Source organism: Microcaecilia unicolor, chromosome 12, assembly GCF_901765095.1.
Source record: "Microcaecilia unicolor chromosome 12, aMicUni1.1, whole genome shotgun sequence".
In the NCBI taxonomy this organism is placed as follows: Eukaryota; Metazoa; Chordata; class Amphibia; order Gymnophiona; family Siphonopidae; genus Microcaecilia; species Microcaecilia unicolor.
The window spans coordinates 90,218,609-90,232,953 of NC_044042.1; the positions used below are offsets into that span (position 1 = coordinate 90,218,609).

Here is a 14,345-nt window from a genome sequence, read left to right on the forward strand (position 1 = left end):
CAAGGAGATCAATTAAACAACAGTAAACAAAGAAAATGTGGTCTTAACGTGATTATCCCCAGTTATTATTTATCTGAATCATTATTCCACATTGATCGTCTGGTTGGCTTCTTCAAACACAAAACGGTGTATAGTCAATTTATTTCGTTGGAAACATACTTATTGTCCAATATTAGTGGAAATAATACACCTGATTTCATTGTTTTCTCTTTTAAAACCAGAAATTATTTAACAATACAAACACTTGAGTCTCTAATCCAATTCCCACTGATTAAGGTAATCCCAGTTTCACAGGCTTCACACTCCTTTTGAATTAATATACTAAGAGGAATCATTTCAGAGGAAAAAAACTTTAGGAGTCATACCCGGAACTCTGGGAAAACAACAATCTCAATATTAATCATCTGTAATAATATTCATTTTATTCAAAGCACAGTTCAGTTTTATATGTGGGGATGAAATTTTGGTGTTGGGTATGGCTTTTGAAGATTGGAACGCTGCTTATGTGCAAATTTTAAAGTGTTTGGACTTGAGTCTTGGATTGTGCAACATCAGCTCAAGATTAATAAAGAAACGACACGGTACTTATGGTTGGGACCTTTGGGTTTTCTGCTACAATACAGTAACTGTAGGGTCAGATTGTTTTATTTTTGGGACAGAGTCTGAATTATTGGGAGTGGTGATTGATAGTACATTTAGGGTCCTGTTTACTAAGCCATGCTATAATTTGAACTATCATTTTTAGCATGTTCTAACTTTTAGCATGTGCTAATGCTACAGACACCTGTACGTACCTGTACGTCTAGCCCCCTCTTTGGCCGTTTTCAAGTCCAAACTTAAAGCCCACCTCTTTACCACTGCTTTTGACTCCTAACCACTGCTCACTTGCCCTATCCTTTCATCCTCACCTCTTTATTCCCTTACCTTTAATAGTTCTGTCTGTCTGCCTGTCTTATCTAGATTGTAATCTCTTTGAGCAGGGACTGTCTTTTTTGTGTATGGTGTACAGTGCTGCGTATGCCTTGTAGTGCTATAGAAATGATAAGTAGTAGTAAGTAGTAGTAGTAGACACCCATAGGAATATATAGGTATCTCTAGCATTAGCATGCGCTAAATATGCTAGTGTGCCTTAGTAAACAGGGCCCTTAGTATGAAGACGCAAATTAATTTGGTTGTTAAGAAATCTTTTTATCAACTTAAGAAACTTCATTGTATTGAGAAGTATTTTGAAACTTCTGTTTTTAGACATTAATCTTGTCTATTCTTGACTACTGTAATCTAATGTACTGGGTTGTGTTAAAATCTCTTTAAGAGGTCTGCAGATATCCAAAATATGGCTGTGTGCGTGATTTATTCTTTGAATAAGTTCAAGCCTCTGTCATCCTACTTTTTGAAAGTACATTGGCTTCCAGTTATTTTAAGTTAGGTGTTAGTCTTTCAGATTATCCAAAGTGAGGCCCCCTTCTATCTTACTGCATCGACAACCATATTATCGGGGGGAAAGTTGGACCATTTAAGGGCTCAGTGTTTATTGTCTTTTCCTTCAGTTAGGAATGTCAGGTATAGTAGAATTTTGACATGTTCAGTTTCTTATAAAGCTTCAGCCACAGGGCCATTCACACCACCCATTATTTCTCTGTTTCTGTTTGGTAAACAGCCATTCCTGTTCTCTCTTTTTGGTACCTTGGAGTCGTATTAGATTCTGCTCCGTAATTTGGCCCGCAAATCTCGCATGTGGTCAAAACAGGCTTCTTTTCCTTCGTAGGTTATGGTCAATCCTTAATCTACTGGACTTTGATGCACTGTGTTCATGCCTATCTTCATTCCTAATATGATTATTGTAATGTTGTCTATATAGGGATCAAAAAGACTATGCTAAAGAGACTTCAAACTTTACAAAATACAGGAGCTCATATACTTTGCCAATCAGGGGCGTAGCCAGACTTCGGCGGGAGAGGGGTCCAGAGCCTGAGGTGAGGGGGTACATTTTAGCCCCCCCCGGCGCCGCCAACCCCCCCCCCCCCCAATACTGCCAACCCCCCAGCCACCACCACCAATTTTGACCCCCCCCCCCACCAACCCTCCCCCAATGCTCCCGTCGCCTACCATTGCTGGCGTGGGACCCCAACCCCCGCCAGCCGAGGTCCTCTTCTTCCGGCGCAAGGCTTCGTTCTATTTCTGAGTCTGACGTCCTGCCAAAAATAAAATTACCAGAAGAGCCATACAGTAACTCAATTTTGGCACATGTTGGGTGCACACAGATGCTTATGCGGCTTAGTAAAAGGACCCCCACATCATCACCTTTGAAAACCATTTCTAGTAGAGGTAGATCTCTTACATCTTCTTCTGTAGACTGAAACAAAGAATTCATTCAGTCTCTCCACTGTGGCCTTATCATCCTTGAGTACCCCTTTTTGCTCCTTGGTGATCTCCTTTCTTTTTTTCTCTCTCTCTCCTGTGACCTTGTCCACTGTACTTTGTACTATTGTTTGCTTATTAATTATTGTACGTCACATTGAGCCTGCCCATGAGCGGGAATATTGTGGGATATAAATGTCATAAATAAATAAATAAATAAATAAATAGTACCATGGATTCCCTCGCAGGCATTCTGCTTTTCTGATGTACCTGAAAAAGTTGTGAGTTTTTGCTTCTGTTGCAAGTTTCTCTTCATATTCTCTTTTAGTCTTCTTTATTAAAGCTTTGCATCTAACTTACCAGTGTTTATGTTGCTTCTTATTTTCTTCATTTGGGTCTTTTTTCCATTTTTGAAGGACATTCTTTTGGCCACTTTCACTTCACTTTTTAACCATGCTGGCTGTCATTTTCTCTTCCTTCCATCTTTGTGAATACATTGAGTGCATCTGGTCTGGGCTTCCAAGATGGTATTTTTAAGCAATGTACAATGTCCATGCCTGTGTTAATGTCCTAACCTTTGCAGCCAATCCTTCTAGCTTCTCCAATATGAACCAGCTATGTTCTTTCCACAAGGAATGCTTGGAACCATTGCAACAAAGTTCCCGCGAGGCCACATTCTCACAACCGCAACAGTAAGATTTGATGCTCTAATGTATCAAACACTGCAGAAATATCAAGAAATCCAAGAAACAATCTGTATGCTGATCTAAACCGAGATGCACATCATCCACAGGGGCAGTTAATAATATCTTGGTGCTGTGGGCCTTGTGCAATCCATACTGATAGGGATACAACAATGAAATGTTGAAACAAGTAATCCTCCAATTCCACATACACTGATTTTTCAATGAGTTTTTCAATGAGTTTAGCTATCACTGGAAGCGAAGAAATAGATCTCCCGAAATCCCAAGGAAAGTTTTTTTTCATAACTAGATGAAACTGTCACTGGTTTCAGCTGTTCTGGAAAGAAATCTTCTTTTAAAATAGAATGGACTATAACAATCATTACAGGGACATATATAGGGGCATTTTCAAAATGGTGTCCAAGTCAGACTTTGGACATTTTCCACTAAACGTCCCAAATCTGAATAGGAAATATACCCATTTTCAAAAAACGAAAAACGTCTCTCCTTTTTTTCGGAAATACTGTTTCAAACAAGGTTTTGTGCTTTGTGCATTTATCTTTCTAGGCCATTTTCAGAAAAAAAATACACAAGTCAAAATGCACAAAACGTCAAGCCACTGGGATATAGGAGGGGCCAGCATTTTTAGCAGACTGGTCCCCCAGACATCCCAGAAGAGCAATAGGGCACCATAGGGGGCACTGTAGATTTCATATAAATGCTCCCAGGTACACATCTCACCATTGCACCCTCTTGCCTGCTGAGCCCTCCAAAACCCACTACTCCCATCTGTACACCACTACAATAGCCCTTATGGGTGAAGTGGGCACCTATATATGGGTACAGTGGGTTTCTGGTGAAGTTTGGAGGGCTCACAGCTTCCACCACATGTGTATGCTGCTGTCATACAGACTGGCAAGTACTATTTTTATCCACATTTTTTGGAGTTGGGAGGGGGTCAATGACCACTGTGGGAGTGAGAGGGGGATCATTTCCGAATCCCTCCAGTGGTTATCTGCTCATTTAGGGCACCTTTTTGTGTCTTATTTGTTAGAAAAACAGGTCTAGACCAAAATGTTGGAAGTTTTTGCCCTAGACGTTTTGTTTTTTTTTTCCTTTATGGCTGTAAAAGGTCCAACTGTTAGGCACACCCTAATCCCACCTTCAAAATGCCTCAGACATGCCCCCTTGTGATTTGGATACACTACAGACGAAATGCATAGATAGATGTCTACAAAACAGGTTTCGAAAATACCGATTTGGATGTTTGGAGAAGAAATCCATCCAAATGGTGCTTTATGACACTTTCTGGACGTTTTTCTCTTAATGAAAATGAGCCCGTGTCTACATGCTCCTTAAAAAAACAGATCTACAGACATCGCCAACCGATGCTGTAGGTTGAAACGACTTCAAATGACATCAAACCTCTATTTCTTTCACTCCCACAAATATACTCCACTGTGGAATGGGCTTTGCTAAGCAGATATCTAAATTTCACAATGGAGGGAAAGATACAACAGCTACAAATTTTTTTCTCAAAAAAAACAATCCAAAATCATCAGGATCAAATAGACAATAAGCTTCCAATGACTTATGTTCCTGAGCTAATGAATGAACAATCAAAAAAGTTCCCCAATTTTCTTCTGATAAAAACAATTCCTCAAATTTGTTAAAGCCAACATGTACTCTTTCAATTTTAACATATAAACATACTGCACATCAGGATCTTGACTACGCCTCCACTCCCTTTCCATTTGCCGTAGCTCACTTAACAAAACTCGTCTAATAAACAAAACTCATTTGATATACCCATTTTATAGTTTTAGAGGGTATTATCATAAATATTATTGGGCGCAGTTTATCATAAAGTCTAAAAATGAAGTCTATCTACAACAAAAATGTACGTCGCTGAACACCCAGGATGTCAATTGCACCCCCTATTTGTGAGAAGTGTTGTACACATAGCACACTCGAGGGGAACAAACCTGAGAAATTGAGTCCAGCGCGTTTAAAATTGAGTACTATGGGCACTGGACTGAGGGGTCACTGTTCACGATTGTGACTGTTTTCCTTGGCTGTGCTCACCTCTCCCTCTGGTGGCCAGAGCCGGTGGCTGCCGTGGACTGTCTTGCTGTCTCCCTATACATTCCAGACTTTCTTTCCGGTCCGGTCCGGATATTCTAGCCCTCCAGACTTGGTTTGAGTTTGGCAGCTAGCCACACCCTTAGCTGCCTTGAGATTGCTGCAGCTGAGAGCCTCAGCTGCTGATGGGCTTTATTAACCACCTGGAAACTTTCTGCTTTGCCTTTGTAACGCCAAAGGTCCAGGTTGGTGTTTGTGCAGTTAGCACTTCTGCCTTCTCTGGCCTTATTTCTTAGTTTGTGTTCCTAGTCTGTGTTTCTTGCCTGCTTGAGTCTCCTGAATCCTGTCTTGAATCCAGCCCTGATTGCTTGTTCCCTGTCTCCTTTTGACTTCCTTTCCTTTTTGTTTGTGTACCTTGTATCCTGTCTGTTTGAGACCCTGTATCTTCTATTCTGTTCTAGCCAAGCTTGTGTTTGTATCCTGCCCGTTTGAGACCCTGTATCTTGAATCCTGTTCTAGCCAAGCTAGTGTCTGTATTCCTGTCTGTTTGAGACCCTGTATCTTGAATCCTGTTCTAGCCAAGCTTGCGTCTGTATTCTGTCTGTTTGAGACCCTGTATCTTGAATCCTGGTTTAGCCAAGCTTGCGTCTGTATTCTGTCTGTTTGAGACCCTGTATCTTGAACCCTGTTTTAACCAAGCTTGCGTCTGTATTCTGTCTGTTTACCCTGTATCTTGAATCCTGTCTAGTCTAGCTTGTTTCTCCTCTCGGTCCAGTAAGTCCTGCCGGCTGCCCGCACCAAGGGGCTCACCCCTAGGGAACGGTGGTCAAGCGCAGGTGAAGTCCTGTTCCAGTGACGCTAGTTCCTGATTCCTGCTTGTGTTTCCTGATTCTGGTCCCTGCCAAACCAAGTCCATTCCGGTTCTGCTTATTCCTGCTTCGCCTGCCTACAACTTCTACTCCAGTCCTGTTGGCCCAGTCCTGGTTGGAGGGTTTTGCCTACTGCTGCCGCTCCTCATCAGCAGCCCAAGGAGGCTCACGATTCCAGACTACCCTGGAGACCCTGACAGTCACTATAAGTGCGGTAATTGTAGTATGTGCTCCATGACTAAAGAGGGGGATGAATTCATCAATCCAGTTGATTCTAAGAGATATTCAATTTATTCCCATACCAACTGTCATTCAGATTTTGTGATCTATGGGTTATAATATCCTTGTTACAAGTTATATATAGGGAAGACTACGAGGCAATTACACATTAGGTTTATAGAACATAAATCCTGTTTGAAGCGGAAACTGCTAGGGTCCCTGCTAGTAACACATTGTAACATCATGAAACATTAATTTACACAATTTCACTGCTTCGTAATCAATCAAATTCAGGCTGATATCAGAGGAGGGGATAAAGCGAAACGCCTCCTGCAATCAGAGCAGCATTGGATTACATAAGTACATAAGTACATAAGTAGTGCCATATTGGGAAAGACCAAAGGTCCATCTAGCCCTGCATCCTGTCACCGACAGTGGCCAATCCAGGTCAAGGGCACCTGGCACGCTCCCCAAACGTAAAAACATTCCAGACAAGTTATACCTAAAAATGCGGAATTTTTCCAAGTCCATTTAATAGCGGTCTATGGACTTGTCCTTTAGGAATCTATCTAACCCCTTTTTAAACTCCGTCAAGCTAACCGCCCGTACCACGTTCTCCGGCAACGAATTCCAGAGTCTAATTACACGTTGGGTGAAGAAAAATTTTCTCCGATTCGTTTTAAATTTACCACACTGTAGCTTCAACTCATGCCCTCTAGTCCTAGTATTTTTGGATAGCGTGAACAGTCGCTTCACATCCACCCGATCCATTCCACTCATTATTTTATACACTTCTATCATATCTCCCCTCAGCCGTCTCTTCTCCAAGCTGAAAGCCCTAGCCTTCTCAGCCTCTCTTCATAGGAAAGTCGTCCCATCCCCACTATCATTTTCGTCGCCCTTCGCTGTACCTTTTCCAATTCTACTATATCTTTTTTGAGATACGGAGACCAGTACTGAACACAATACTCCAGGTGCGGTCGCACCATGGAGCGATACAACGGCATTATAACATCCGCACACCTGGACTCCATACCCTTCCTAATAACACCCAACATTCTATTCGCTTTCCTAGCCGCAGCAGCACACTGAGCAGAAGGTTTCAGCGTATCATCGACGACGACACCCAGATCCCTTTCTTGATCCGTAACTCCTAACGCGGAACCTTGCAAGACGTAGCTATAATTCGGGTTCCTCTTACCCACATGCATCACTTTGCACTTGTCAACATTGAACTTCATCTGCCACTTGCACGCCCATTCTCCCAGTCTCGCAAGGTCCTCCTGTAATCGTTCACATTCCTCCTGCGACTTGACGACCCTGAATAATTTTGTGTCATCGGCGAATTTAATTACCTCACTAGTTATTCCCATCTCTAGGTCATTTATAAATACATTAAAAAGCAACGGACCCAGCACAGACCCCTGCGGGACCCCACTAACTACCCTCCTCCACTGAGAATACTGGCCACGCAATCCTACTCTCTGCTTCCTATCTTTCAACCAGTTCTTAATCCATAATAATACCCTACCTCCGATTCCATGACTCTGCAATTTCTTCAGGAGTCTTTCGTGTGGCACTTTGTCAAACGCCTTCTGAAAATCCAGATATACAATATCAACCGGCTCCCCATTGTCCACATGTTTGCTTACCCCCTCAAAAAAATGCATTAGATTGGTGAGGCAAGACTTCCCTTCACTAAATCCGTGCTGACTTTGTCTCATCAGTCCATGTTTTTGTATATGCTCTGCAATTTTATTCTTAATAAAAAATCCTTAGAACCTAAAAGGTCTTAACACCATGATCCAAACAGGCAATATTTTTCTAGTACTAGCTCTTTAAATCATTCCACCAATAACGTGGGAGCTGCATTAATGAGCATCAAGAAAAGCAGGCGCCATTTTGAAAAAAGCATTGAGCAGAGTAAAGAGAAGTTATGCTGAAAAAACTAAGCTTGAGCCACGTTTTTGCATAAGGGGATGAAACCAGGGCTGTCTAGAATGTTTAGTATGTTAAAGAATGAGTGATATCAAGAACCAAACCGGAGGATGGCATGTTTAGTGTTTTTTTTCTTTTTACAGAGATCAGCATAACGGCGAGGTTCATTTCCCTTGATAAAGCCGGATACGGCGAAACGGGACTCCGTCAGAAGGAATATAAAGCTAAGTGCCTTATGCTTAAATATTGAATATAAAGAAAGAGCATTAATATTACTTGCATATACAAAGAAAGTATATTTCAATTTAGGAGGTTTTTTAGCCAATGAAGATCTCACTCCTTGAATCAGAACACAATAACTTTCTGTACCGGAGAAACAGAGGCTTTTCCTCCATTATATAATGATAATTCTCACCACGTCTTTGCAACCACTATTTAGCATTAAGTGAAATTTTAAGGAGGACAAAGCACACTGTGATGTCATTGAACCATTTTAAAGCTGCCCTGCCATTGGTTAGTGCCTATGATCACCAACTTACACCATTTCTTCACTAGTTTCCTGTAGAAAAATGAACAGTAATGTTTAATAATTCACTTATTACACAGAAATTCACATAACAACCACCATGTGGAAAAGTCTGAAGCAAAGAAAGAAGTGAGACTATGAAAAGCTCAGAAAAAAAAATCAGATTATTCCTTTTCAAGTGGGATTATCAACTGGTTCCATACCATTTAGGCAGGCTAAACCGGTCCTGGTTTATCTCCACTCTACAGATTCAACAGGAGTAAACCAGGGTCAGGGTCAACTTGTCCTAGATGAAATGAAGTTAACTGGAAGCCCAAACCCAACTGTGTCTTACCCTTGTCTCCCCATATTGGCAGGTATTCATCCTGCTGTATGTCCAGCATAATTTCCAGCCCATTTCCTGTCCCACCCTTCACCGTGGTCAGCAGAGGGTGGCCATCTTGTCCTGAGTTAAACATATAACATTTGCCATATCTTGTAAACACCTAAAAGAAAGGAGAAACAAGGAAAATAAAATTCATCAGTTATCAGCATCTTTTGTGCCCTCTTATATATTGCCAAACTCAGACCAAGAAGGAAAGTCTTTACAGTAGTCAACGGACAGTAACAGGAAATTTAATGGAGCAGTGAACTCGCATCTTGCCCCGTTCAACATTTTCAGCTCCCTGTGTTCTGCATTCTTTTCAAATCAATTATGCTTGCTTATTTTAACTAAAATAACAAGGAACATGAAATAGGAACAGTGACATTTCCATCTTATTACCGTTGCTCCAAAATTAAATGTTTCTCAAATAGTATCTATACTGAACCAGGCAAACATAGGATCCATTCATTTTTACTCATCTCTGCTACCTTTTCAATAAAATCGTGAAATAAACCAGTGTTTCCATAATGAATATGCATGAAAGAAATGTCCATATAATGGAGGCTGAGTATGCAAATCAAGTTCATGCATATTCCTTGTGGATATCCTGAAATCCTGACTGCCAAGAGAGTACTTCAGGACTGACTTTGGAAACACTGCAATAAACCATTTCCCCACACTTCCCACTCTGAACCATCTAAGTCTCTAAAAGAAATAATTAGCAATATCCAAATGACTTATTATTTAAATATCATTATGGAGTCTATTCAATGCAGCTCAGATTAAAAAAAAAGAAGAAGAAGAAGCTGAAACATGGGATAGAGAAGTGATCATGGGTGGATGGGGAAGATCACGAAAGGGGAGGATTTTGGTTCGGTTTCAGTGCCAAATCTCAAACCGAAATTCGGTCGACCTCTAAATAACACATTTTACCACAGTGACATAGGAGCCAACTTTTCAAAATTATTGAGGGTGCTAAGCCCAATGGAAATGACCCCTCCCTGGATACATACAAGGAATTTTCTCAATATTAGGGGTGCTCAAGCACCCACAGCACCCACAGAGACGGCTCCAATGCACAGTGATATTTACTTTGGGAAATAAAACTTTGAATTGCAGCAGCCAGGAACATTGTGCATCCCTGGCTGCAAAAATGCAGATCATGGGCCACACTTCCGACTCACTATCATTTAAATGGGCCAGCAATCTCTCAGTGAATGCACCCAAACCCCTGATTCTCCCCAACAAATACTCCTCTGGTTAAAGCCTCCCCAATACATACTCCTAGACTCCCCCCCCCCCCCAACTTACACCTCATCCCTCCACCTCCCTCTTTCTAACCAGACAATATAGGCCTGCTGACCCAAGTTCCATTCCAAAACATATCCCACATCTCCTATAACAAACCTTTTCCACCTTCCCGGACTTACCGGGACTATCTCTGGATTTTAGCAGGAGGTGCAGCAGGAATGATCCCCAGTTGCTCCTGCCCTTTAGGGTGTTAGAATCAGAAAGTTGCTGACCAACTTCTACTGGTAGTCTTATGGTACTTCTGCTAGTAGGACTGCAAGATTACTTCTAGGACTTGACTGGTGCTTAGGGATCATTCCTGTACCTTCCCCCTTCCCCTGCTAGTTCCAGAATTTGTGGGGTAGGAACTTAGGAAGTCAGTTTCCAGAAGGTACCTGTTTTCAGGGACCAGTGGGCTCATTAGGTAGGGTATTTGTTGGATATCACTGAAGGGGGAGTATTCATTGCGGAAAAGTTGGGTGGGCAAGCACAGTCATAGAAAGAGCACTGGCCCTTTATGAAGGCTCCTGGGACCACTGGGCTGTGCATTAGTGGTCCAAATTCTCCCATAAAGAAAAACAACACCAGCTCAAATCTTGCATTATTTTTCCAAGAATAACACGCCATGTGAAGTTAAATGCAAGCTGAATTATTCAATTTGCATAATAATAAGGTACCTATAAATAAATACCTTGCATTATTATGTAGCACTCATTGCAGAAAACTAATATGTGTTGATGGCAAATAATGCATGTTAGTAACTATGGTGGATTGCTTGTCAAGTGAAGAAAAAAAGAGCAGGGGTTTATTACTTCAAAAATAAAACATCAAAGTGGTTTACAAAATTATGTAAAAGAAAAAAAAAAAGGAGACAAAGAGGAAGAGAACGGACGTCAATTAGTTACAGAAAAGCAGGTGCCAGGAAAAATGGTAGAGACTATTATAAAGAACAAAATTACAGAGCACATTCAAAAGCATGGATTAATGAGACAAAGCCAAAGTGAAGGGAAATCTTGCCTCACCAATGTATTACATTTCTTTGAAGGGGTGAACAAACGTGTGTCTAAAGGTGAGCCAGTCGATATTGTGTATCTGGATTTTCAAAAAGCACTTGACAAAGTACCTCATCAAAGACTCAAGAGGAAATTGGAGAGTCATAGGATATGAGGTAGTGTTCTATTGTGGATTAAAGGCTGGTTAAAATATAGAAAACAGAGAGTAGGGTTAAACAGTCAGTATTCTCAATGGAGAAGGGTAGATAGTGGGGTTCCCCAGGGGTCTGTGCTGGGACCGCTGCTTTTTAACATATTTATAAATGATCTAGAGATGGGAGTAACTAGTGAGGTAATTAAATTTGCTGATGACAAAGTTATTGAAAGTTGTTAAATCGAAAGAAGATTGTGAAAAATTACAAGAGGTCCTTACGAGACAGTGTCCAAATGGCAGCGGACGTTTGTGAGCAAGTGCAAAGTGATGCACTTGGAAAAGAGGAATCTGAACTATACCTACGGAATGCAAGGTTCCACATTAGGAGTCACAAACCGAGAAAGGGATCTAGGCATCATTTTTTTAAATTTTTTGTTACATTTGTACCCTGCGCTTTCCCACTCATGGCAGGCTCAATGCGGCTTACATGGGGCAATGGAGGGTTAAGTGACTTGCCCAGAGTCACAAGGAGCTGCCTGTGCCTGAAGTGGGAATCGAAATCAGTTCCTCAGGACCAAAGTCCACCACCCTAACCACTAGGCCACTCCTCCACTCCATTGGTGATGATCCTTAAAACCCTCTGCTCAGTATGCAGCGGAGGTTAAAAAAACAAATACAATGTTAGGTATAATTAGGAAAGAATATAATTAGGAAAGATATGGAAAACAAAAATGAAGATGTTGTAATGCCTTTGTATCGCTCCATGGTGCGACCGCATCTCGAATATTGTGTACAATTCTGGTCACCACATCTAAAACAGATATAGTAGAATTAAAAAAGGTACAGGGAAGGGCGATAAAAGTGATAAAGGGGATGGGAGAACTTCCCTATGAGGAAAGGCTAAAGCAGATAGGGCTCTTCAGCTTGGAGAAAAGATGGCTGAGGGGAGATATTATAGAGGTCTATAAAATAATGAGTGGAGTGGAACAGGTTGACGTGAATCGTTTGTTTACAAGGGGGCACACAATGAAGCTACAAAATGGTAAATTTACAATGAATTAGAGAAAATATTTCTTCACTCAAAGTGTAGTTAAACTCTGGAATTCATTGCCAGAGAGTGTAGTAAAAGCAGTTAGCTTAGCTGCGTTTAAAAAGGGTTTTGAGAGCTTCCTAAAAAGAAAAGTCCATAAGCCATTATTAAAATGGGGAAAATCCACTGCTTATATCTAGGATATGCAGCATAAAATGTATTGTACTGTTTTGGTGTCCTGCCAGGTACTTGTAACCTGGATTGGCAACTGTTGGAAACAGGATGCTGGGCTTGATGGACTTTCGGTCTGTCCCAGTATGGCAATATTTATGTACTTATGTATGTATATATGTAACTAACTGATACATAGTACTAGCATAGTAAGCGAGGATGATCGCCTTGTCTTTTAGGGTTGTGGGTGGGTTGGGACCTCCACACCATGGTTGCTAGACAACTCAAAGAAATGTATCTTCAAATTTACATCAAACCTTTTGTAAGAGGCAGTGCACTCCATAGGAAGAAGGTCAAGTAAAAAAAAAAATAAATAAGGCAGAGCATCGAGTGAGTACACGAGAGGGCATATATCTAAATGTAATTTTGATATAAAAAGCCTTGTGAACAAGGAGATGTACCTTAAAAAACACAGGGAGCCAATGGTTCTGGTAAACAGTGATATGTATGATCAAATGTGGAAGAGACACAGAGAACCTTGATTGCTGTGTTTTGGATGGTTGAATATGCTTAAGATCAGAAGATTTAATTCCAGAGTAAATAGAATTACAATAATAATACTACATCAGAACATCAAAGATGAAGAGAAAATTCTTGAAGAGCTATTTATAGGTTTGCATGTTTAGAACTATCTATCCATAGACAGTGATTCAGATGTTTGGCGAGGCCAAAGTAGGGTAGGGTGGGGCTAGGATGGCATGAGATGCGGCAAGGAGGAGCAAGTTAAAATCCTTGGGGTGGGGAGGATGCAGTAAAAGGACAGGGTCACTTTTGTACACAGCAGGGAAGTACCCCTCCACTATGTCATTCTTGTGGTGCATAAGCTGCCTCTCCGCCTCCTCTCCTGCCCTACCCAGTACCTCTGTTATTGATAGTAATATTCACACTTAATCCACTTCAGAGAATAATATGCTCAAACACTTATCTTCTGAAGCACACAACCATAATCCTTTTCAAGAACGAGGTGCCCCTTCTGTCCCAAAGATTAACTCACTCTTTAACAATACCTTTTTATCTTTCTCATATCTTCTATGTTCATCCTTCACAGCATCGAGCATCTCCTGTAGGTGGGTCTGCTGTGTCTCCAAAGTAGCCTTAGCCTTTACCAGCTTGATATTCCTATTTCTCAGTGTTTTATAGTCCTGCTGAAGGGAATCGAACCGTGATGCCAGGACCGACCTGTCTTTGGCAAGGGACGTGTTTTCATCTCTCAATCTCCAATTCTCTCTGACTTTCTCAGCAACATCCAAGCACATTGCGTAACCCTAGTAGCGCTTTAGAAATGTTAAGTAGTAGTAGTAGTACATCAAGAGAGCCTCACCTTCCTTCTGTGCCACTGTGGTGACGGGTCATGCGGCCTCCAGCTTACCCTGCAGTTCATTTATGAGTATATTTGCCGTTTACAATGCGTTCGCCAACTGCTCACCTGAAGCATGGAGGGCTTCACGTTCCCTGTGCACCCCTTTTAACTCAGCACTGGAAATCCCATCCACTTTCCAGGTCACTGATAAGCATGTTCGCATTCCTCAAATCATCAGCTAACTTGTTAGCAGCAACCGTGTGAGCCAGCGCACATTTAGACATTGCAGCCAAAGAGGCACACAACACC

At 41.4% G+C, this 14,345-nt stretch overlaps 1 protein-coding gene across 1 annotated transcript in view; it reads right to left on the bottom strand.

Annotated features, from left to right (window-relative positions):
• The window catches only part of LOC115481955 (acid-sensing ion channel 2-like), a 263,330-nt gene that overhangs the window by 138,298 nt on the left and 110,687 nt on the right, over positions 1-14,345 (bottom strand). The window contains 1 exon segment of the mRNA XM_030221447.1: positions 9,010-9,160. Within this exon segment, the coding sequence (XP_030077307.1) occupies positions 9,010-9,160 (151 nt within the window).